We start from the raw sequence: 22,171 nt of genomic DNA on the forward strand, positions 1-22,171 counted from the left end.
TGAGCTTTGAGATGAAGGCAGACCTAGCCAGTATATTTTCTAATTTTATTTTTTTAGTTTATTTTTTAAAGTTGATATGTTATATTTTAATTTTTATTCAGTTCAAGTTTTTTTTTTTTTTTTTTCCTGCCTCACAGCATGCTAAATCCCAGTTCCCTAATCAGGGACCAAAACCGTGGCCCCTGCAGTGGAAGCTCGGAGACCCAGCCACTGGGCCCAAAAGTCTCTCCAGCTGACATCTTGATGCAGGGTCATGAAAGCCAGAGGACCCAGGCAACCCGTCCCTCCACTCCTCACCCAGAGAAACTGTGAGATAACGTGTTGTTGTTTTAAGCCATGAAGTTTTAGGGTGACTTGTCATACAGCGATATATAACCAATGCACAGCATTTGGTGGTGATGAAGCAGTTTTGGGCTGCATGGTGGAGAGCCGTGTCCGCCATGTGAGGGAGTAGTCGTCCTCACACCTTTAACATGTGTCCGTCCTAATCCTGGAAACTGTGAATGGATTAGGTCAGGTGGTAAAGGTGAGACAGCCTGGGCCCTGGGACCCTTTGCTGCGATGTCTGAGCCTGGACAAAGTCTCCTCAAGCCACAAAATACAAAGAAACTGTAAAGGACTGAAAATAGCTGTGTGCACACACAACTGGGACAAATTCTGGACGAAAGATACATAAAGATCAAAAAAGCTCAGCTCGCACTTCTAAAGAGCTGGGAGCAAAAGCAGGGCACTGTGTAGGCCCCTCTGTGCCCCTCCACAAGGAGGTGGGCCAAACACCTGCGCTGCCCCTCCTGCCTGGCCCGTGGGCACACACCACCACCTTCACCCCCACGTAAGGAACCAGCTCGCCTCTGCTGGGGGTGCCAGCTAGCGGGGGACTCTATTCTTTGTTCCCGTTGCCCCTGCTGTTGCAGGAGTCCCAGTAAAGCCTTGTCTGCATTTCTTTTCTGGCCTCTGATCAACTTCTTTTGATTAAAGAGACCAAGAACCCTGGTTAGTAATTATTTATATTTTCTTTGTATTTTTTGCTTGAGCTTCCTTATTTTTATTGTGGACTATCTTGATGGGCGCAGTATCATCACAGGGGTCCTTGTAAGCGGAAGAGGGAGGCAGGAGACTTAGAGTTGGAGAAGTGATGAAGGACGCAGAGGTCAGCATGATATGATTGCTGACTTTGAAGATGGTGGGGCTGAGAGCCTAGGAACGCAGGATTCCTGTGGGAGCTGGAACACACAGGGAAAGTGATTCCCCCCTAGAAGCTCTAGAAGAACACAGCCCTTTTTTGACACTTAGATTTCAGCTCAGAGAGTCCCAGTTCAGACTTCTGACCTCCAGAATTGTGAGAATAATACTGTCTTAAGCCAGTACTCTTGCCTGGAAAATCCCATGGATGGAGGAGCCTGGTAGGCTGCAGTCCATGGGGTCGTGAAGAGTCCGACACGACTGAGCGACTTCGCTTTCACTTTTCACTTTCATGCACTGGATAAGGAGATGGCAGCCCACTCCAGTGTTCTTGCCTGGAGAATCCCAGGGACGGGGGAGCCTGGTGGGCTGCCGTCTATGGGGTCGCATAGAGTTGGACACGACTGAAGCGACTTAGCAGCAGCAGCAGGAGCAAGCCAGAACAGTTGTGGTAATTTGTAACAGCAGCAGTAAGAATCTCATACAGGATTGGGAGCCAGCAAGATGCTGACCTTGGGTCCCAGAGCCTGCCATAACCATCCTGAGATAACCCATGCACCCTTGATGCATCTTCTCTTTGAACATCCACTTTCTTGTACATTACCTCTTACAGCCATGGTTGCTTCATGTTGCCACAATTGTTTCCATTTGCAAATAACTTCCAAAACAGGAACCACAGAGTCTACAGTTTCTTCAGCAGCATGTTTTGACAGTCTTTGGCTAACTCTTGACTGGACTTCTTTCTTTCTTTGTTTTTTCCTGTGCCTCATTTTTTGGTATCAAAGTACCCAGGGTCTCTCTGGATATCTGAAAGGTTTATTTGTGTTAATTACTTCTTTGCAGGCATAAATTTCTGCCTTCAGACTCAATCTAGGTTCTGATATAATCCCAAACTATAAGAGCTTCTCAGAATGCAAGTGTGGCCAGAATTAGGTTTCACTTACCAATATTAGTGAAATGCTAAAGGAATGTTATTCCACTGGCCTTCTTGTCTGTTTCTGAGACTGAGGCCGTTTCTATTAGACAGCAGTGTTACTGCCTTCTACTTGGAGACCACTGACTGGAAGAAACGCATCTTTATCTGCCAGAAACCGAGGCCAGCTGTGCTCCAGGGAAGTGTTGGAAAGCAGAGTGCGTGAGGCGAGGTCTGACACTTCACCCACGCAGAACTAAAAGAGAACTGCAAAGAAAATGGCTTTCGTGCTGTGACGGCAGAGTATTTGATTCCATGTTGATATACTGAGGAGATTAATTTCTTATGCCACTTTCGGAAAAATCAGTCTAAAGAAATTGGGTAACAGGAAAACTTGGCCGTGGAGTACAAAACAAAGCAGGGCAAAGTCTAACAGAGTTTTGCCAAGAGAACACACTGGTCATAGCAAACACCCTCTTCCAACAACCCAAGAGAAGACTCTACACATGGACATCACCAGATGGTCAGTACTGAAATCAGATTGATTATATTCTTTGCAGCCAAAGATGGAGAAGCTCTATACAGTCAGCAAAAACAAGATTGGGAGCTGACTGTGGCTCAGATCATGAACTCCTTATTGCCAAATTCAGACTTAAATTGAAGAAAGTAGGGAAAACCACTAGACCATTCAGGTATAACCTCAGTCAAATCCCTTACGACTATACAGTGGAAGTGAGAAATAGATTCGAGGGTTTAGATCTGATAGACAGAGTGCCTGAAGAACTATGGATGGAGGTTTGTGACATTGTACAGGAGGCAGTGATCAAGACCATCCCCAAGAAAAAGAAATGCAAAAAGGCAAAATGGTTGTCTGATGAGGCCTTACAAATAGTTGAGGAAGGAAGAGAAGTGAAAGGCAAAGGAGGAAAGGAAAGATACCATTTGAATGATGAGTTCCAAAGAATAGCAAGGAGAGACAAGAAAGCTTTCCTCAGTGATCAATGCAAAGAAATAGAGGAAAACAATAGAATGCGAAAGGCTAGAGATCTCTTCAAGAAAATTAGAGATACCAAGGGAACATATCATGCAAAGATGGGCTTGATAAAGGATGGAAATGGTAGGGACCTAATAGAAGCAGAAGATCTTAAGAAGAGGTGGCAAGAATACATAGAAGAACTGTACAAAACAGATCTTCATGACTCACATAACCATGATGGTGTGATCACTCACCTAGAGCCAGACATCCTGGAATGTGAAGTCAAGTGGGCCTTAGGAAGCTTCACTGCAAACAAAGCTAGTGGAGGTGATGGAATTCCAGTTGAGCTATTTCAAATCCTGGAAGATGATGCTGTGAAAGTGCTGCACTCAATATGCTAGCGAATTTGGAAAACTCAGCAATGGCCACAGGACTGGAAAAGGTCAGTTTTCATTCCAATCCCAAAGAAAGGCAATGCCAAAGAATGTTCAAACTACCTCACAATTGCACTCATCTCACAAGCTAGCAAAGTAATGCTCAAAATTCTCCAAATCAGGCTTCAACAGTACTTGAACCATGTAGTTCCAGATGTTCAAGCTGGTTTTAGAAAAGGCAGAGGAACCAGAGATCAAATTGCCAACATCTGTTGGATCATTGAGAAAGCAAGAGAGTTCCAGAAAAACATCTACTTCTGCTTTATTGACTACGCCAAAGTATTTGACTGTGTGGATTACAACAAACTGGAAAATTCTGAAAGAGATGGGAATACCAGACCACCTAACCTGCCTCTTGAGAAACCTATATGCCGGTCAGGAAGCAACACTTAGAACTGGACATGGAACAACAGACTGGTTCCAAATAGGAAAAGGAGTACGTCAAGGCTGTATATTGTCACCCTGCTTATTTAACTTATATGCAGAGTACATCATGAGAAACATTGGGCTGGAAGAAGCACAGCTGGAATCAAGATTGCCGGGAGAAATATCAATAACCTCAGATATGCTGATGACACCACCCTTATGGCAGAAAGTGAAGAAGAACTAAAGGACCTCTTGATGAAAGTGAAAGTGGAGAGTGAAAAAGTTGGCTTAAAGTTCAACATTCAGAAAACGAAGATCATGGCATCTGGTCCCATCACTTCATGGCAAATAGATGGGGAAACAGTGGAAACAGTGTCAGACTTTATTTTCTGGGCTCCAAAATCACTGCAGATGGTGACTGCAGCCATGAAATTAAAAGACGCTTACTCCTTGGAAGAAAAGCTTTGACCAACCGAGATAGCATATTGAAAAACAGAGACATTACTTTGCCAACAAAGGTTCGTCTAGTCAAAGCTATGGTTTTTCCAGTGGTCATGTATGGATGTGCGAGTTGGACTATAAAGAAAGCTGAGCGCCAAAGAATTGATGCTTTTGAACTGTGGTGTTGGAGAAGACTCTTGAGAGTCCCTTGGACTGCAAGGAGATCAAACCAATCAGTCCTGGGAGATCAGTCCTGAATATTCATTGGAAGGACTGATGCTGAAGCTAAAGCTCCAGTACTTTGGCCACCTGATGCAAAGAACTGACTCATCAGAAAAGACCCTGAATCTTGGGAAAGATTGAAGGCAGGAGGAGAAGGGGATGACAGAGGATAAGATGGTTCAACAGAGATGAGTTTGAGCAAGCTCAGGGAGGGAGTGAAGGACAGGGAAGCCTGGTGTGCTGCAGCCTGTGGGGTTGCAAAGAGTCAGACATGACTGAGCCACTGAACAACAACAATCTTAAGCCATTATTCTCCAATTTCACGTAGACTGTATAGTCTATAAAGATATCTGACAGCGGGCACCCGGTCACAGAACTGTGGAAGTCCCCCTGCCTCTAACTGAGTTTTCAGGATGTCACGCAGACCCCAGAGGATGGAATCCATTGCTGTCCAGCTGAGAAGAACTCTTTCACATCTGGTTTGTGAAGACCAGGGCAGGGTTGGACCTGAGAGTCGACGATCAGTGCCCGCAAGCAGTGAGCGGGAGGAGCGTTCAGCCCCTGACTGTGAAGCAGGGTTGCTGGTCAGGGGGAGGAAAGAAGAGAATCTTGAAAACACAAGGAGAAATGAGGGAGATGTTGCCGCACCGAGTTCACATTTCGACCTGCAGGCCTCTTCCTCTTGGAGGCTATTATCACATTTTTTAAAGATTTTTTTTTTTTTGATGTGGACCGTTTGTAAGGTCTTTATTAAATCTGTTATAATGCCGCTTCTGTTTTTGCTGTTTGGCCGTGAGACATGGGCGGCCTTAGGTCCCACCCAGAGATCGAGTCTGCACCGCGGCGCTGGGAGGTGACGTCTCAGCCTCGGCCCGCCAGGTACGTCCCGTGCAGGCGACTTTAAGTGGGTTGCTTTGTGCTTCATCTGAAGCACCTTTGGCATCTCGAAGGCATCTCTGGTTCGTACCTGGATGTGCCCATAGCTCAGGTACTCAGTATACGGTGTAATCCAGTTCATGCTTAGACATGATTCAACTTTTTTTTTTAGGTGCGCTCTGCTGAACTGAACATTGAAGTCATTTCTTTTTTTGCATATGGATTTGGTAATGTGCCTATGAGAGTGATTTTCATGGTGAAATAAGAGAGGTGGGACCTCTGGGAGGCAGCTGGTGATGGGGATGAAACGCTTCCTCAAACCTTGTGTGCTGACTTTTATGGATAGGCTTCCCATTTTACTTCGTCTAGGGCAGTATTTTTCTCTACCCACCCGCTGCCTATATGAGGCCAATGTGCCTCCTCAGTTCCTCCCTTGCCCCCGGGGCTCAGAGAGCTCAGTCTCCCCAGAGACGCCTGCTGGACCTCGCTGGTTGCTGCTGCACCATTTGACTTAGAACCTTCTCTCCACCTCCCCCAGTTGCCCAAGGTCACCCAGAGAGCAAGCAGGGGAACCGTGAGCAGAACTCAACTTCTTAGACAGGTGGGTCTAAGCTTTTCCACTTCGCTTCTTCCTGAGGTAGTCTTCCCTCTAATAGTAATTCCCTTTGGTATTAAATGATTAGAACGTGCTCTTTTTGTGTAGCTGTTGGTCTTTTATTGGACACTCAAAGAGAGAAGTAGAGGTTATTGATGTGCTGTGAGGATTGAGATATAAATGAAAAGGAACGTGTAAGATCAATTTCCACATAGAACTGTACCACAAAAGGCTCAGACCCAGCTGAGGAAGGTTTGAATTATTAGTATTTGCTCCAACGAACCTCCAAATTGTCTCCATTTTGGACAACATGACTCCCGGCTCCTGAAAAGGAAGGAGATGTGGGTCCAATGATTTGATCATCAAATCATCAAATAATGGATTTGGCTCTCCCAGACCCTTGGGGAAGGAAACGGCAACCCCCTCCACCACGTGTTCTTGCCTGGGAGGTCCCACGGACAGAGAAGCCTGGCAGACGACAGCCATGGGGCCACAGAGAGTCAGACATGACTACGAGACTGAGTACACTCTCATACCCTTGGCGCATTCCCCCCCGAAGCGCACACTCACACGTGATCGCTCCAGGCGCCTCAGTCTGCAAGGCTGTATCTCGTCCTCCTCCTTACCTTGGCTCAGTGGCTGGCCATTGCTCAGAAGTTTCCAATAGGTTCTGTCATTATTGTTGGCCCTTATGCCCTGAACAGAGGTGACGTAGGGGCCCCACATGGTCTCCTCCACTGTGAAGCTGTGGGGAACAGCGAGTTGGTACATGGATTCAGGATGTTCAAAGGCAGCTCTCCCATGGGCACTTCTTTTATGCACCTAAGAATCACTGGAAGACATTACACAGAGCGCCTGGCCTTCTTCCCAGATTCCTTGATTCTGGAGATCTGGGCTGGAACCAGGAATCTGCATGTTTTATCAACATTCTAGGTCATTCTGAGGCAGGCAGTCTACAATCCATGCAAATTACAGGAGCAGTGCCGGCGGTTTCCGCCCTCTCTCCTGCCACAGTAGACACTTTGCCATCAATGGTTCCTAATCTTCTACCCAAGACAGTAACGGTTTGAAGACGCTAACAGTACTAGAAAGTGTTAACCGGTTGTCCTAGAGGTTCTCAGAAAAAAGGAAAGGCTCATTTAATGGTTCATGTTTACTGATTAAGAAGTGACGTAATTGATATTTGTTTCATATTCTTTAGTCAGATTTTTCTACCTTCCTGGAAACACTTGAAAACAGGCTTTATAATGATATATACACACAGATACATATTTTCTTGTATATGATTTTCTCTGTTGCATCTTAGAGCATGTTATTAGACACAATAAATGCCAGTTAGGCTTAAGGATCCATTTAAGCCATATTTTTCAGAGGTGAAGTCAATATTTTCATTTTAATATTTAACCTCTCTAGGCCAGGGAGCCTTGACTGAGTCCCCGAATCTCCTCTAAGGTGGAAGCGGCCCGGAGAAGCTCCCCAGTCTCTGTGAAACCTCAGATTTAAATGACAAGTCTTGCACTCACAGATCTAGAGAATGAACTCATGGTTACCAGGGGGAAATGGTGGCTGGTGGAGGTGGGCGGCATAGACTGCGAGTTTGCAATCGACAAGTACATGCTGCTGTATGTGAAACAGACACCCGACAGGGACCTGCTGTGCAACAGAGGGGACTCTGCTCGACAGTCTAGAAGAGCCCAAATGGGAGAAGAGTTTGAAAAAAAGTAAATACTTTTATGGGTATCTGAATCACTTCGCTGTATACCTGTAACTAACACATCACTGTTAATCAACTGTACGCCAATATAAAATAAAAAACAACAAATGACACATTTTATGCATTTGTTCATTTTCTGGGATGAGAATTCCATTCATCTGACTTTCAAAGGGGTCAGTGATTAAAAACCAATTAAAAACCACTATTCTGGACACAAAATGTCTGACTTAGATTCTGTTAATTGAAGGAGTTCTACTGACAGAAGAGAGATCCCTGGTACTTACTGTCTATCTATTAATATCTGCTATGTGCTGGAAGAGGAAGCATTTCACCTCCCTTTTTAAAATCCATGCTGTGCCATGAGGATGAGCAGCAAAGCTACTAACTGAGAAGTGTTTTAAATGTACATTGCACTCTGGTGCAGATGTATTCCTGCTGAGTCATAATCACATTAAATTCCTCAACCTTAGGTTAGCTATTGGGCTTCCCTCATAGCTCAGGTGGTAAAGAACCTGCCTGCAATGCAAGAGACCTGGGTTCTATTCCTGGGTTGGGAAGATGCCCTGGAGAAGGCAAAGGCTCCCCATTCCAGTGTTCTGGCCTGGAGAATTCCATGGACTATATAGACATACCGAAATAGGGTCTCATTTTTCTCCTGAGCAGCCTTCATCACGTCGAGGAAGACAGAACCCTTTCTCACGGTGACTTCGGTGTGACTCGTCTCATTGATTCGCACGGAGTATTTGACTAAGATGTTCCCGGGTGCACTTGTGGGTGCCACAGTACCCGGCTTTTCAGTGCAGGTGTTGAATTTGACTGGCAGAGACAGAAAAGTAGAGGAGAAATATTATTCAGAAGAATAAAAACTATGTCCGAGTCTGCACACCTCTCCAAGGCTATGCAACGACTCTTTACCCGTTAATGAGGAAGAGGGTTTATACCAGAAGCCCGGATCAGCAATCGGGGGGTGGGGGTGAGTGGGTATCTCGCAGACGACGAAAGTACAAATTAAAACCAGATACTCGCCGGCTTGTGAAGGCTTGTGTTTGCCTCAACTTCCAGCTGTTGCGGCAAATCAGTTGCCCCATTTCCCATTTCTCACAGAGGCTCCTGATTGTTCTCTCTCTTTTTTTTTTTGCATTGGTGCAGCATACAATAATGCTTCCCCCTTTTCTTTTCTTTTTTTGTGTGCTTTTTGATTTTTTTCCTTTTTGTGGTTTTAAAAGATAAGTCATTTTTATTAATGTGCTTGTTTTTGGCTGTGCTGGGTCTTTGCTCCTGCGGGCCTTCCTCTAGGTGCGGTGAGTGGGGTGGCTGCCTCCAGTCGCAGGTGAGACCGCGCCCTGCTCCTTGCTGTGGCTCCTCTGGTTGTGGACACAGGCTCCAGGGCGCGCGGGCTGCAGGGCGCGCGGGCTGCAGGGCGCGCGGGCTGCAGGAGTTGCGGCTCCCGGGCTCGAGAGCGCAGGCTCAGGAGTCGCGGTACGTGGGTGCTCCTCAGCACGTGGGATCGTCCCGGGTTGGGGATTGAACCCGTGTCTCCTGCACTGGCAGGTGGATCCCATATGAGTGAGCCACCAGAGAAGCCCCTGGGCCTTTTAATTTTTTACTGAAGTATTGACACACAACCTTATGTTAGTTTCACATGTAAAACACGATTCACCATTTATCTGCGTGAGGAATTGATCAGCACTGTGACTCTAGTAACCATCTGTCCGCATACAAAGCTACGACAATGTTGTTGACTATGTTCTGGACGCTGTACACTATATTGCCATGAAGTATTTGTTTTATGACAGGAAGTTTGTCTCTCTTAGCATCCTTCCCCTATTTTTCCCAACCCCTGCCTTTTTATTTATTAACATTTATGGAGAACATTACGTGCCAGGCACTGTGTGCTATTTTGCATGAATTATCCTCTTCAGTCCTTGTTAGTGCCTGCTACATACTATTATCATTGGCATTTCTTATAGTAGAAAACTTTTAAGCTTAGGGTTTTGTCCAAGTTCCCTAAACCTATATGTGGCTGAACCAGAAATGACCAAGACAGAAGGAAAAGTCTCCTCTCTTTATACCTGTTGCAAAATTAGTGGTTTGATTAATGGTTCAAGATGTAATTTTCTTATAACACTGCCACATTCTTTCCCCATTAACGTCACGTCTCTGGGTGCTCACGCATCGAGCCTAATGAAAAGCCAGAGACGTTATACTTTTTGGGTTGGGAATGGTGCTCAGAAAATCTCTCTGCATCCAGCAATCAGAAAGCTCCACTTGAGAGACTGACACCCTTTAGTCACTTTCCAGCTGGCTTCGTGGCAAAGAATCCACCTGCCAATGCAGGAGACGCAGGAGATGCTGGTTTAATCCCTGGGCAGGGAAGATCCCCTGGAGCAGGAAATGGCAACTCACTCCAGCATTCTTGCCTGGGAGATGACATGAACAGAGGAGCCTGCTGGGACAGTCCAGGTGGTCCCAGAGGGTGGGACACGACTCAGCAAGCATGCTTATCTGTTAATCAACGCTGCCCTGTCAGTGTTTGAACCAAGAACAGCGTCTACTACCCTAATAAGGACAAGTCCTCTGGCAGTTATGGTCCCTGATGGCATGGAGGACTGAGCTCTGTCTGGGACCTGTTATACTGTTCCCAGACATGTTTAACTGGTTCCTGAGGACATCTCAGTCTTACACACTTTGGGTGTTATGCTGAAAGGCAGAACAGTTTGTTCATTAGTGCTATACCTGAATTGTGGCCGCAAGAAGGGTTGGTGACATCCAGATAGGTCTTTCCCATCAAGGCAGGTAAGATCTGGGCTGCAGAAATCGGTGAGTAAAATGCTCCCCGAGAAATGTTGTCAAATACTGCACGTAGAGTTTCTCTGCAATTTGCTTCATTTTTGTAATAGTCCGATGAGACAAAGAGAGCCTAGTGTGTGTGTGTGTGTGTGTGTGTGTGTGTGTGTGTGTGTGTGTATGAGAGAGAGAGAGAGAGAGAGAGAAGGGGAGAAAATGAGAATGAATGGGAGAGACTTCACATCATGGGAAAGCTTGAATCTAATTTAGTAAATCTTTCTTGGACATTGACTACATGGGAACCACCTTAGACCACTAAGGTACCTTTTAAGAAGCTTATAAGCTAGTTTGGGTGGGGAGGTGGGGATTGTTTAATCATTCAAGCTTTCACAGCGTCAATGAGAACAGTCTTTCTCTACCATATTTACTCTTTATTTTATTGCTGACACTGAAACCATACGAGAGTCTTAACTATGAGATAGTGTTAACCAAATAGTGTTAACAGATTCTTGTAAAGGAGTCCCTAAGATGAAGGCTCTAAGACCAGTGTCTCCAATCCCCAGTCCCACCCTGGGGACTGCACAGCAGGGGGTGAGCAGCAGGCAAATCAGGGAAGCTTCCCTTACCCCTCCCCATCACCCACCTTACCTCCTGAACCTCCATTTGGGTTACTGTCTGAACTGTTCCCCCACCCTCTTCCATGGAAAAATGGAATTGTCTTTCATGAAACTGACCCCTGGTGCCAAAAAGGTTGGGGACCTCTGCCTTAAGAGAAGGGCTTCCCTGGTAGCTCAGCTGGTAAAAAATCCGCCTGCAATGCAGGAGACCCTGGTTCGATTCCTGGGTTGGGAAGATCCCCTGGCGAAGGGATAGGCGACCCACTCCAGTATTCTTGGGCTTCCCTGGTGGCTCAGCTGGTAAAGAATCTGCCCGCAATGTGGGAGACCTGGGTTTGATCCCTGGGTCAGGAAGATCCCCTGGAGGAGGGCATGGCAACCCACTGGCCTGGAGAATTCCATGGACAGAGGAGCCTGGCAGGCTACCGTCCATGGGGTTGCAGAGTCAGACACGACTGAGCAACTAAGCACAGCACAAGCCTAAGAGAATCGTCTAGCAGCATGGTCTTTCTGAAGGGGAAGAGCTCTTAAACATTAGTGAGACAGAGGAAGGTTCGGCAGAGAAGGTGATAGGTAAACAGGGCTCGGAACTACGATGGCATCTCAGTAGGAACATGCGGAGGTGAGCATGTGACTGAAGGGGACAACGTAGGAATGGCCAGGGCCAGGCCTCTTTGTGGTGAGAGTGTCTGAGTTTCAGTAAGACCCCCAGAGGATGCCTCCTGGCTTCGGAGGACCGGTGTAGAGAGGACATGCAGAGCATGGCGGGAGCCAGCCTGGAGAAGAGGGCTGGAGCCGGGTTGGCAGCCCTGGAAGGTCCTGGGGTGGTTTCTGGACAGTGGGAAGTCTAAGAGGTTCTTGAACAGAAACGCTCCAGGCAGCGGGTGTAAACTGGACTCAAGGGGCAGCATTACAGGGTAGGAACATTTAAGAGGGTATTAATTAATTTCCTGGGAAATCCCATGGACGGAGGAGCCTGGGGGTTACAGTCCATGGGGTCGAAAAAGAGTTGGACAGGATTCAATGACTAGACAAAAACAACAAGAGTAAGACAAGGACTCAGATGGACTGAACTTGAAGATATTGTTCTGTAGTTTCTCGAGGAAGGACAGTTCCCCTTTCCATCTTTTCTTGAAGACTCTTAAAGGTAACCAAGTGGTCAATCAGGTTTATTTATTAATTTTTTTTCGTGAGTTATTAAAAACAACACACAAAGAAAACTCATTAGGGACTTCTCTGGTGGTCCAGGGGTTAAAACTCCATGGGGTGGAGTGGTTGAACTTCCATGCTCTCAATGCATGGGGCACAGGTTTGATCCCTGGTCTGGGAATTAAGATCCCACATACTTTAGGACATGGCCAAAAAATAAATAAAAATTAAAAAGGTCATCCTAAAAACACTCATCACATTATATCTTCTTTTATAAACAATGTGGTGGGTAAGCAGCTCTTGATCCTGCCATGAATGAATACCACCTGTAGGCTGACCGAGACCAAGCCCATGCTCTGCACCCGAACTTGTATATTAACCAGTTGGTGTGGGATGTAAACATTAGCATTTTCTAAAAGCTCCTCTCCTCTAGGTAAATCAGATGTGCACCCAGAACAGGAAACCACTGCTTTATATTAATGTCTAGCATAGCAAGTATAAAGAGGAACAGCAACACGGACAGTCTTTAAGACTGGACCCTTATTTACGTGGTCATCGTCTTGTTGTTTTCCTCAGGAGCCCTGTGCCAGCTGGGCTGAACACGCTGATCTTCCTGAATTGCGGGACGCACCTCTGCGTTTTTGTCCTTGCTGCTTCTCTCCCTGTGAAAATCCTCTCGTCCCGGGTCAGCCTGGCAGACCCCAATCATACCAAAGACTTGGTGAAATCCCTTTTTCCCCCATGTGCTTTTCCTCATCTCTTCTTGTATCTACGCCTTAGAGTTGAGCTGATCAGTGACTAAACTCAGGAATAAATTCTTGGTCTTCAAAGAGCATATATAGGACAGTGCAAGCACTGAGTGTGAGTTTTGACACCAACTATTCTGGACCCATCGCCTCTCCAACACTCTTTGGCTTTGTTCTATTAGGCGATTGACTGGTACTCTGTGATTCATGCTCTTATTCCAGGAAATGGAGGTAATAATTCTTTCTCCATTGGGTGGTTGTGCTTTAGTGACTTAATGTCAATAACTATCAGCTGCTGTTACTGCCGCTGCTACTTCTTATTTTCATAACAACAACCTACTTTGGGAGGTTAGAAGAAACACTGAACAGTGGTATGTGGTAAAGCAGGAAATGACATGTTAAAGAACAACAAAATAGATTGCAGTAGGCACCAGAATTTCTTAGTGCAGGCAGGAAAAGCTGCGCAGAAACACTGGATGTGGAGGGTAAAGCAGAGGGGGTACATTTCAGGCAGGGAGGGAATCACGTGATTAAAACAAAGTCAGGTGGATCGTAAGTCCTCAGGAGACCAAGAGGGAAGGAGGAAGATGCTGCTTTCTGCCATGACCCCGTTCTCTGTCTCCTGGTTTGCCTTCTGACTTACCTGCATAGCGTCTCCCGTGCTAAATATGTTTCCAAAGAGACCCTGTTTTCCCTCAGCCTGGATCTTGTTTGCCAGTGATGCCACGTAATTACTGATTTTACCCTCTGTATTCACATCCATCTTCTTTTGTGTATTCCTCTGCACACATGTTAGAGCAAGAACAGCCATCGCTCCAGTATCTGTCAGGAAGTAAAACACTGGTGACCGAGTGACTAATCCTCCTGGGTTCCCCCTGGACTGAGTGGTTTCCTGGTATGTGGGACTTTAAAAATTAACAATAGGAGAACTCCAGGCAGAACAGGGTGCTTGGTCATGCTAGTTAATGATGCAAGAGAAGACTTTCCAGATACAGTAGCCATCCTCTCGCCCTGACCTCTCAAGTATGTTGAGATTCCTTCCTTATGTGATAATCACGAGCTTTGCAAGAACTCACATCTTGGTCATAGAAACACATATCGATTTGTCGGTGCAAACGCAGAAACAGTCTGCTTTTACGTCGTGGGTGTTCTCATCTTTTTCGTCTTTCAGCCACGTTGGCAAAAAAATGAGAAAACCGAGGATAATATACCAAACAAAAATGTCTCTAAATTTCCAAGTTTTTCATTAGACTGATTTGAAAATAGCACTTAGGAGAACTGTTTATTCAAGAAACATCCTTAATGGGGGGGATATGGTGAGATATTAGAAGAATGAGGATAAGACCTGTTTTTCTGGCTCATTTCTTGGTTCCTTCTGTTTTCTTTAGGTCTGGTGCCTTCCCTCTCATAGAAAGAGAAATACAGGAAATTCACATTCTCCTTTTTACTCTGAGACACTGGATGGTGACTTTCTTAGAGCTTCTTGGAGAAAAATGAGTTTGTGGATCTATCAAAAAGGGCCTTCTTTTTGGACGTGTAAGCTGATCCAGTGGGAAATTTCTGGTCCTTTCCCATGATGGATACACACTTTATTGACCAAAATATTGCATCTTACCCCTGGAGAGAGTGTACTGTTCAAGTGAGCTCACACATCCCAATGATCCCAGTGGGTTAGAGAAAGATGCAGGGTTGAGATAGGTGAATTCCACCACATTCCCTTTCTGTAACATTTATGCTTCCTAAGATGTCTTATCTGATAATCCCCATGATCTATCCTCATTTTACAAGTGGGAAAATTAAACTTGAGAGCTAACATCCATTGGCTACTCAGAGAAAAGGGGGAGAAGGAACTGGGCCCTTTTCCTGTACTGCACATCTACAAAGAGGCCTAGAAACCATCCAATATCCATTCTTCTAAAAAAATCCTCTTCTGAGAAGACTAGGGTAGTGAGGAAAGAAAAAACTCACGTACTTATTGGTAGAAAAATATAAAAGACAAGGCCTCCTGGTGCCCATGTCCTTGAAACCAAGGGAATTGGGTTTAATGACTTACCTACTGAGAACTGGTCCTCAAAATAATAGTTCTTATTTTCAGGAGTGAAGTAATCAGTAACACTGGTGATTGAGTAGCTGCCGTTGAACAGACACAAGGCCAACAGGGCCAGGCTGAGCTGGTAGTAGTTGGTCAGTGGGTTGCCGTCGTGCGCCTCTGTCAGGGAGGGAAGCGACACCTTATTGATACAGGTGGTCCTGGAACAGTACATTTAAAGCTTATTTCTACTTACTCTGTCTCCATTTCTTTACATTTAAAGAGAGGTGAATAAGAGAGGGGAGAGATTGTTCAGAGAAACTGCAAACTTGAGGCACTTAAAGGCTTTTAAGGTCCACCAAGGGCTCCCTGGTGGCTCAGACAGTACAGAATCTGCCTGCAATGCAAGAGACCTAGGTTCGATCCCTGGGTCAGGAAGATCCCCTGGAGAAGGGAACTGTTACCCACTCAAGTATTCTGGCCTGGAGAATCCCATGGACAGAGGAGCCTGGCAGGCTACAGTCCACGGGCTCGCGGTGTCAGACACGACTGAACAACTAACACTTTCACTTTCTAGGGCCACCAAATTCAACTCAACTCCTTTTGTTTTATGCCTGAGGCAATTCGGCATTAAAGAGATAAAAATACTGTTCTCCCAGCAATCCCACTCCTGGGCATGTATCCTGAGAAAACACTAATTCAAAAAGATCTGTGCACCCCAGTGTTCGTTGCAGCACTATTTACAACAGCCAGGACAAGAAGCAAGCTGACAGAGGAGTGCATAACGAAGATGCGGCACACACATATGATGGAATATTACTAAGCCATCAAAAGGAGCAGAATAATGCCATTTGCAACAACGTGGATGGACCTAGAGATTATCATACTGAGTTAAGTCAGACACAGAGAGACAAACAGCATTATCATATCACTTATGTGTGGAATCTGAGGAAAAGGTACAAATGAACTTACTTACAGAGCAGAAGTAGAGTCATAGATGTAGAAAACAAACTTATGGCTATACCAAGGGATAAGTGGGTGGGGAGGGATAAATTGGAGACTGGGATTGACATATAGACAGTCACGTCCAACTCCTTGCAACCCCATGGACTGTAGCCTCTGTCCGTGGAATTCTCCAGGCAAGCATATGGAGCAGCAGCAGCAAGATTGCACCCGGGCCTGGCACATGGTATGTGCCCAGTCGCTCAGTCGTGTCTGACTCTTCAGGACCCCCTGGACTGTAGCCCTCCAGGCTCCTCTGTCCTTGGGATTTTCTAGGCAAGAATACTGGAGTGGGTTGCCATTTCCTTCTCCAAGATTAAGGCGGGTCTCCTGCATTGCAGGCAGATTCTTTGCCATATGAGCTACCAGGGAAGCCCATATACACACTCCTGTATATAAAATAGATAACTAATGCGAACCTGCTGTATAGCACGGGAAAGCCTACTCAACACTCTGGAATGGCCTCTAGAGGAAAAGAATCTAAAAAAAGAGTGGGCAGATGGCTACTAATATATAATCGATTCACTTTGCTGTACACCAGAAACTAATACAATATTATAAGTCAACCACACTCCAATAAAAATGAAAAAAATACTATCCTGATGTTCAGATGGTTACAGAGCTAGAACTAGAACCCAGAAATGTATCTCACTAGTAGCCGTGATGATCAACCTATGTTTCAGTGCTTTTGCCATCTTTGTTCTTGTACTACAATCATTAAGTGTGCACTTTGGTGCTTATGACACAATGTCTCATCTTGATCAGCTATTTCTGGTGTAATTTGTCCAAAAGCCAAGCTTCTGAAGGACTAGAGACCTGTGACCTGTGTGTTTGCATGTGGGTGTGTGTATTTATCATCCAGTGCAAGGTAAGCTTGATGTAGGGTCAATGCTTAATTGAACATATTGGAAAAGAAAACTCAAGACGCATCTGAAAGAAAGAAGAAGGGAAAGTGGTCTTCAAAGGTATAGTGAGATGAGTGGAGTGAAAAAGAGAAGGAACGAGTAGGTAGAAACTTCATACAGTTATGAATCAGTGGAGGAGAGACAAAGACATCCAGGGCCTCTGAGCATGTGATTCTCACCCATATTCTGAATTTCTGCTTGGAATTTGGCTTCAAGTTTGCTAACCAGACGAGCACCATGTATAAACTCTTCATCCTGATTTTCACATGCTCCCAAACCCAGAATACCCAAGGCAAGCTCTCCCGAGGTTAACTCCATCTCTGAAAAGAAAAGTATTCAAGTTAAACAAGGTACATGCGTACGATTTTTTTGCCTCTTGTCTCCCTTGCGATTTATATTGCTGTCACTTTGTTGTCCTGTTCTACTCTTTATTAATGTTTTCTTGTCCTCTTCTTCGTCCCTGGAAACAGAGCCTTTTCTAGCGGTACTGTATGAGTGCAACCTAGACCTTGGTCTTTCCCATGAAGCTGCAGGCTCTTTCTGGAATCAAGAAATCCTTAAACAAAGAATAGAGATAGATAAATAATAAATCCCTGGGATCTTCCTCCTTGAGGGCACCATCTCACCAGGATAGGAATAATCGACTTGTATTTAAAATATCCAAATTCTCAGGCTCCTCCTATCCTCACAATAATATTGTTGGGTAGGTAGGGGTGGCTGTATTTTCCCCTTATACTCATTAGAAAGCTCAGTGTTGAAATGAAAGTTTCAGTGTGGAATCTGGTTTCGATTCCAGTCCATGTCTCCACAACGCTATGGTCACCTCTCTGCCGTCAGCTTTCTTGGTTGTGGCCCACGCTCTTGTCTGGTCATGAACTCAACTCAATGATGTAAATCTTAATGGATGAGAGTGTATGATTTCTTTTGCTTTTCCTATTTTCAGGGCCCAAAGAAGGAAAGCTTCACTCTACAGTAAGTGGCAGGGGGTTGAGAATTTGAGGTACCTTTTTGTCACCTCAATTAAAAAAAATTTTATGTGAACTTTATTTTTAAAAAACACCACTACATACTTGAACTAGTTTTTTTTTTTAATTTAGGTAACATTGGTTTATAACATTATATAAGTTTCACGTGTACAATATTTTATTTCTACTTCTGTTCATCTCAAGTTTTCTACAGCTAAGATGGATGTACCAGGGATGACTTGGACACACAATTTCTAGGACTCACTGGAGATCATCTTTATAGATGGGTAAGTCTTTCCCTAAATATTCCGGGGAATACAGGCACTCACCTCCGCTGTTTATGTCTTCTTTGATTTGTTGACTCAGCTGTTGTTCTAGGCTTTGATTCTTAATCCCAACAAGTCTGAAGGTCAACAGAACATTGAGACCTAGGGTTCCTTTGGGGTAGTTTGCATTTAGCATCCTGTTTATCAGAGGTTCTAGACGCCAGAAGTTCGTTTCATTTACCACTATGGAGGGGAGAGAGGACATAAGAAACGCATAGAATATTAGGGCTAAGAACAAGAATGATATTAAAATATTTAGTAACAGATCTGGCACAGACACAGACCCACTTGGTAGCCCCTGGCAATGTTGCTGGAATGATACAAGGGCGGTCTGGAGCCCCACTCTGCCATGTATTATTTTTTTGCCAGCCAGCATGGAAGTGTTAAATATTTAAACAACTGGATCAGCCTTACCATTGTGTCCTGCCTGGTAGCTCTAGTGTGTGTGTGCGTGTGCGTGTGTGCGTGTGTGCATGTGTGTTAGCCACTAAGGCCCAGAGGGTGTCCTTAAGGGGCCTTGGTAATTGGAGCTTTAACTGAGACTGCAATGCACATCTTCCAAGTCCCCGCCTGTAACCTAGTCTGCTTTCTGGATTCAGTCATTTTCTCCTCCATCTTCTTCTTATTCAGCTGGGTTAATGCTGACAAGAAGGAGAGAGAAGAGGAAGAAGGCAAAAGTTCTACGTGTCACTAGTGATTGACCCCAGAGCTGCATTGTCTGATTGCCCAACTGGCCGGGCATCAAGATCAAGGCATTATTCAGCAGGGAGGACCCTTTGAAAAACCTTCCAGTTTTAGCCCTCAGTGTGTCCAAGTCCCAGGGGCAAGGATGGAGGGAGTCCTTCTACACTGTGGAATTAAAAAGAGAATCCAGAGCTCCCAAGAAACCTGGAGGAGGAGAAGAGTTAACCATCACTGAAAATATTTCTCAGCATACTTTGACCATCACCTAAGAAAATCCTTCCCATCTTCAGATTGTCTCATGGGCTTGGGGAATAGTGGAAAGAATGTGAACCTTGGGCTCAGGAAGATCTTTCCTGGGGTCTTCATTCCTTAACTTACAACTGGGGGTAAGTTATGTAACTTTCCTGACTTCAAGAAGTCAAGAAATAGCCAAAGATAATGGACAAGTAACCACCAAATAAGCTATAAGATATTGTTTGTATTATTACTTCTAGCTCAACTCAAATTTCTGTCACTATCCTTAGCGACTCCAGGAAATGTTGTTTTTATTGCCCACCTGCCTTTAATAGAGTCAGGAAGATCTGAATGGCGTGATTGAGAAAGGTCATGGTTTGTTACGGGCATAATTGGACAATTGTGAGTCACCTCTGAGATTCGGCTCAGCAGATTTTTTGGCACTGAAATAGACTTCTTTAGTTCCTGGTAAAGGAACAACTCAGGTCAACTTCCTTAACTACTAAAAGCAAAGTTAATTATTTTGCACTGTGAATGAAACCTCAAAAGCTCGATGGAGAACCCCTGTTCTTATGCCACAACTGAGGAAATGACAGGCCAGGAGAAAGAATTAAGAGTTGGCAGGTTCTAAGCTTTCATCTTTCCGCTGTGGGATGGATTTCTTCTTGTAGGCTAGAGAGACCAGGGAGATGTAGCCGCAGCTGGTACCACAGAGTAGCATCACCTTTGGCCTGGTTTGAAGCTCAATTCCATGGTAAAGAATTCTAATAGAGAAATCATGAACCTGTGAGCTATATAATACTTTAAAAAAGCACCTGTTTCAACAACCTTCTCTGGTTATTCTTCATTTATGGATGAAGCTAAAATGATTCATGGGACTTCCCTGTTGGTCCAGTGGTTAAAATTCTGTGCTTCCAAAGCAGGGAGTCCAGGTTCGATTCCTGGCTAGGGAACTAGATCCCACATGCCACAACTAAGACCCAGCACAGCCAAATAAACAAATAAATAAACGTTAAAAAAGCATTGGTTCATTCAGTTACTAAGGGGTCACACTAGACCTGAGACCAGCTTTTCCTTTTTCACTTAGTATTTTTTAATAGAATCACACACTCTCTGGAGCCTCTACCCAAAGGAGAGATGATGGGTTTTTACCTGTGTCCTGTGGGGAAGAGTTGAAAAGAGGAAGATGTACAGCATAGAATATCTAAACTCAGTAAGGACAAGAGAGCAATCTTCATTATGTGAAAGACGTTATTAACATTACTTTTTTCTGTGTGGTTACAAAGGAGTTAACCCAAAACCTCTGTGTTGAACTTCCTAAAAATAGATTGTATCTCAAAGTCACAAGGTATCTTTCCATGATCTGAAAACTTTTCTGAGATCATGAATTTTTTGTTCTTAAAAATGAACGAGAAAAGACAGTTTCTTGACAGGGCTGTTGTGGTAGAAAGGATCTTAGCCTAGGAAGAAGAGTGAAACAAGTTAATACTGAATCTCTGAGCCCTCTTAGAACAACATGCATCGTAGAACTGTCCTCCGCATCTCCCGCCACCCTGTAGGTTACTCACAGAATCCAACGACATCCAGCGTTGGAACCGGGTCTTTTTCTCAGGTAAGTACACGGTAGCCTCCAGGAGACTGCCGTGCTGTGTTTAGCTCATAGCTCAAAATGCTCAAAGTTTAGAGCAATTTTAGCTCAAAGCATACTCACCACAGATCTGGCATAGTTGACTTGGAATAAGAGAAAAGAATAGCAGCCCCGTTAGGGGGAGGTGGCGTGATGGTCTCATCTCTCCAGCCGTGCTCAGGAATGGTGAGGCTGGGCTGGCTCTTTATGGGTGATGGACAGAGGGTACTGGGAGCTCCTCCTTCTGTTTGCCTCAGTCTCTTTTACTCAAGCAAATATTGAGTAATGTCAGGAGGTGTGGTCAGGTGCATTTGCCCAAATAACGTAATAAACTGGGAAGACTTGAAAGATATGGCTAGGGAGAATGAGGAAATAATATTTCTTTGTTTCCCATCTTAAACCATTAGGGTTCAAATTCCCTTCAGTCCAATGAGAATAAATTATGTGAATGACTCTTTTCAGTAATGTTCCCTCTTTCCCATTTCACTCTAGATGTATAAGCAAATTATGTTTCCTAAGAGATTAAATGTGATGGGGGCAGGACTTACAACATATACAAATGGAAGCAGAAGTTGTAATTCTGAAGTTGGAGCAGGCAGGATGGGGGAGCTTGGCACATGGGAAGGTCTTTGGCATAGTTTTTTTTTTTTTTTTTAATTTTAGGCATAGTGGTTTTTGACCTAAGATTTCTTTTTTTCCCCAAGAGTTTTCCCTGAGAGTTTTCTGGCCCAGGAGGAAAACATTGAGATATACATCAGATGTGGAATTTGAGTGTGCCAGGAAGGATGCTACATGCTACGTGTAAGAAATGTCCAAAAACTATTAATGAATACTCTGGCTTTAAAATGTTTGCTGAGGGTCAGCAAGGTGGTGGAATACAAACTCTCCGATATATCCCCCCACAGAAATAGTAATCTTAGCAGTCATTCATGGACAAAAGTTCCCACCTGAAAACTTTAGGTTTCAGGTGGGATGTTGTAAAACCCCAGTGGAGTCCTTGAGGAGGGCTGTGTTGAGAAAGCAAACCAAAGGAAAAGGACTTGAGCTTCCAAAGAAGCCAGCAAACACGACAGCACCAAATGAAACCGGTAAACAGCCCTGGCGGATGTACACGAGACACAGGGAGGAAGAGGCTCCTTGACATTTGTCTTGGCAGTGATCTTTTTGGATATGACACCAAGAGCATAAATAGTAAAAAGAAAAATAAACAAGCAGCACTATATCAAACGGAGAAGCTTCTGCATAGCAAAGGAAATCATCAGCAAAATAAGGAGGCAGCCTAGAGAATGGGAGAAAAAATATTCATTAGATACTTTCTATCTGATAAGGTTGTTGTTGCCCTTCAGTCGCTATGCTGTGTCTGACTCTTTGCGACCCCATG

General features: G+C 44.7%; 2 protein-coding genes across 9 annotated transcripts in view; one reads left to right on the plus strand and one right to left on the minus strand.

Annotated features, from left to right (window-relative positions):
- Nucleotides 1–22,171, plus strand: part of LOC129627729 (oocyte-secreted protein 1) — a 216,392-nt gene that overhangs the window by 141,932 nt on the left and 52,289 nt on the right. The gene's annotated exons all lie outside the window — the stretch shown is intronic.
- TCN1 (transcobalamin 1) lies at nt 6,204–20,982 on the minus strand. The gene is made up of 9 exons (XM_055547257.1): nt 20,875–20,982; nt 18,249–18,428; nt 17,134–17,274; nt 15,072–15,227; nt 13,662–13,840; nt 10,456–10,639; nt 8,352–8,535; nt 6,632–6,750; nt 6,204–6,329 (listed from the first exon to the last, which is right to left on the minus strand). Exons 1-9 carry the CDS (start codon nt 20,951–20,953, stop codon nt 6,268–6,270), a joined length of 1,284 nt encoding a protein of 427 aa, XP_055403232.1. The 5' UTR covers nt 20,954–20,982; the 3' UTR covers nt 6,204–6,267.

Source organism: Bubalus kerabau, chromosome 15 (assembly GCF_029407905.1).
Source record: "Bubalus kerabau isolate K-KA32 ecotype Philippines breed swamp buffalo chromosome 15, PCC_UOA_SB_1v2, whole genome shotgun sequence".
Taxonomy (NCBI): domain Eukaryota; kingdom Metazoa; phylum Chordata; class Mammalia; order Artiodactyla; family Bovidae; genus Bubalus; species Bubalus kerabau.

Coding starts and splice junctions, on each gene's coding strand:
- TCN1 (XM_055547257.1), bottom strand. CDS start 20,953: ATGAGACCATCACGCCACCTCCCCCTAACGGGGCTGCTATTCTTTTCT. Junction 10,640..13,661: donor GCACGGGAGACGCTATGCAG/GTAAGTCAGAAG, acceptor CACACACACTAG/GCTCTCTTTGTCTCATCGGA. Junction 6,330..6,631: donor TGGCCAGCCACTGAGCCAAG/GTAAGGAGGAGG, acceptor CTTCCTTTTCAG/GAGCCGGGAGTCATGTTGTC.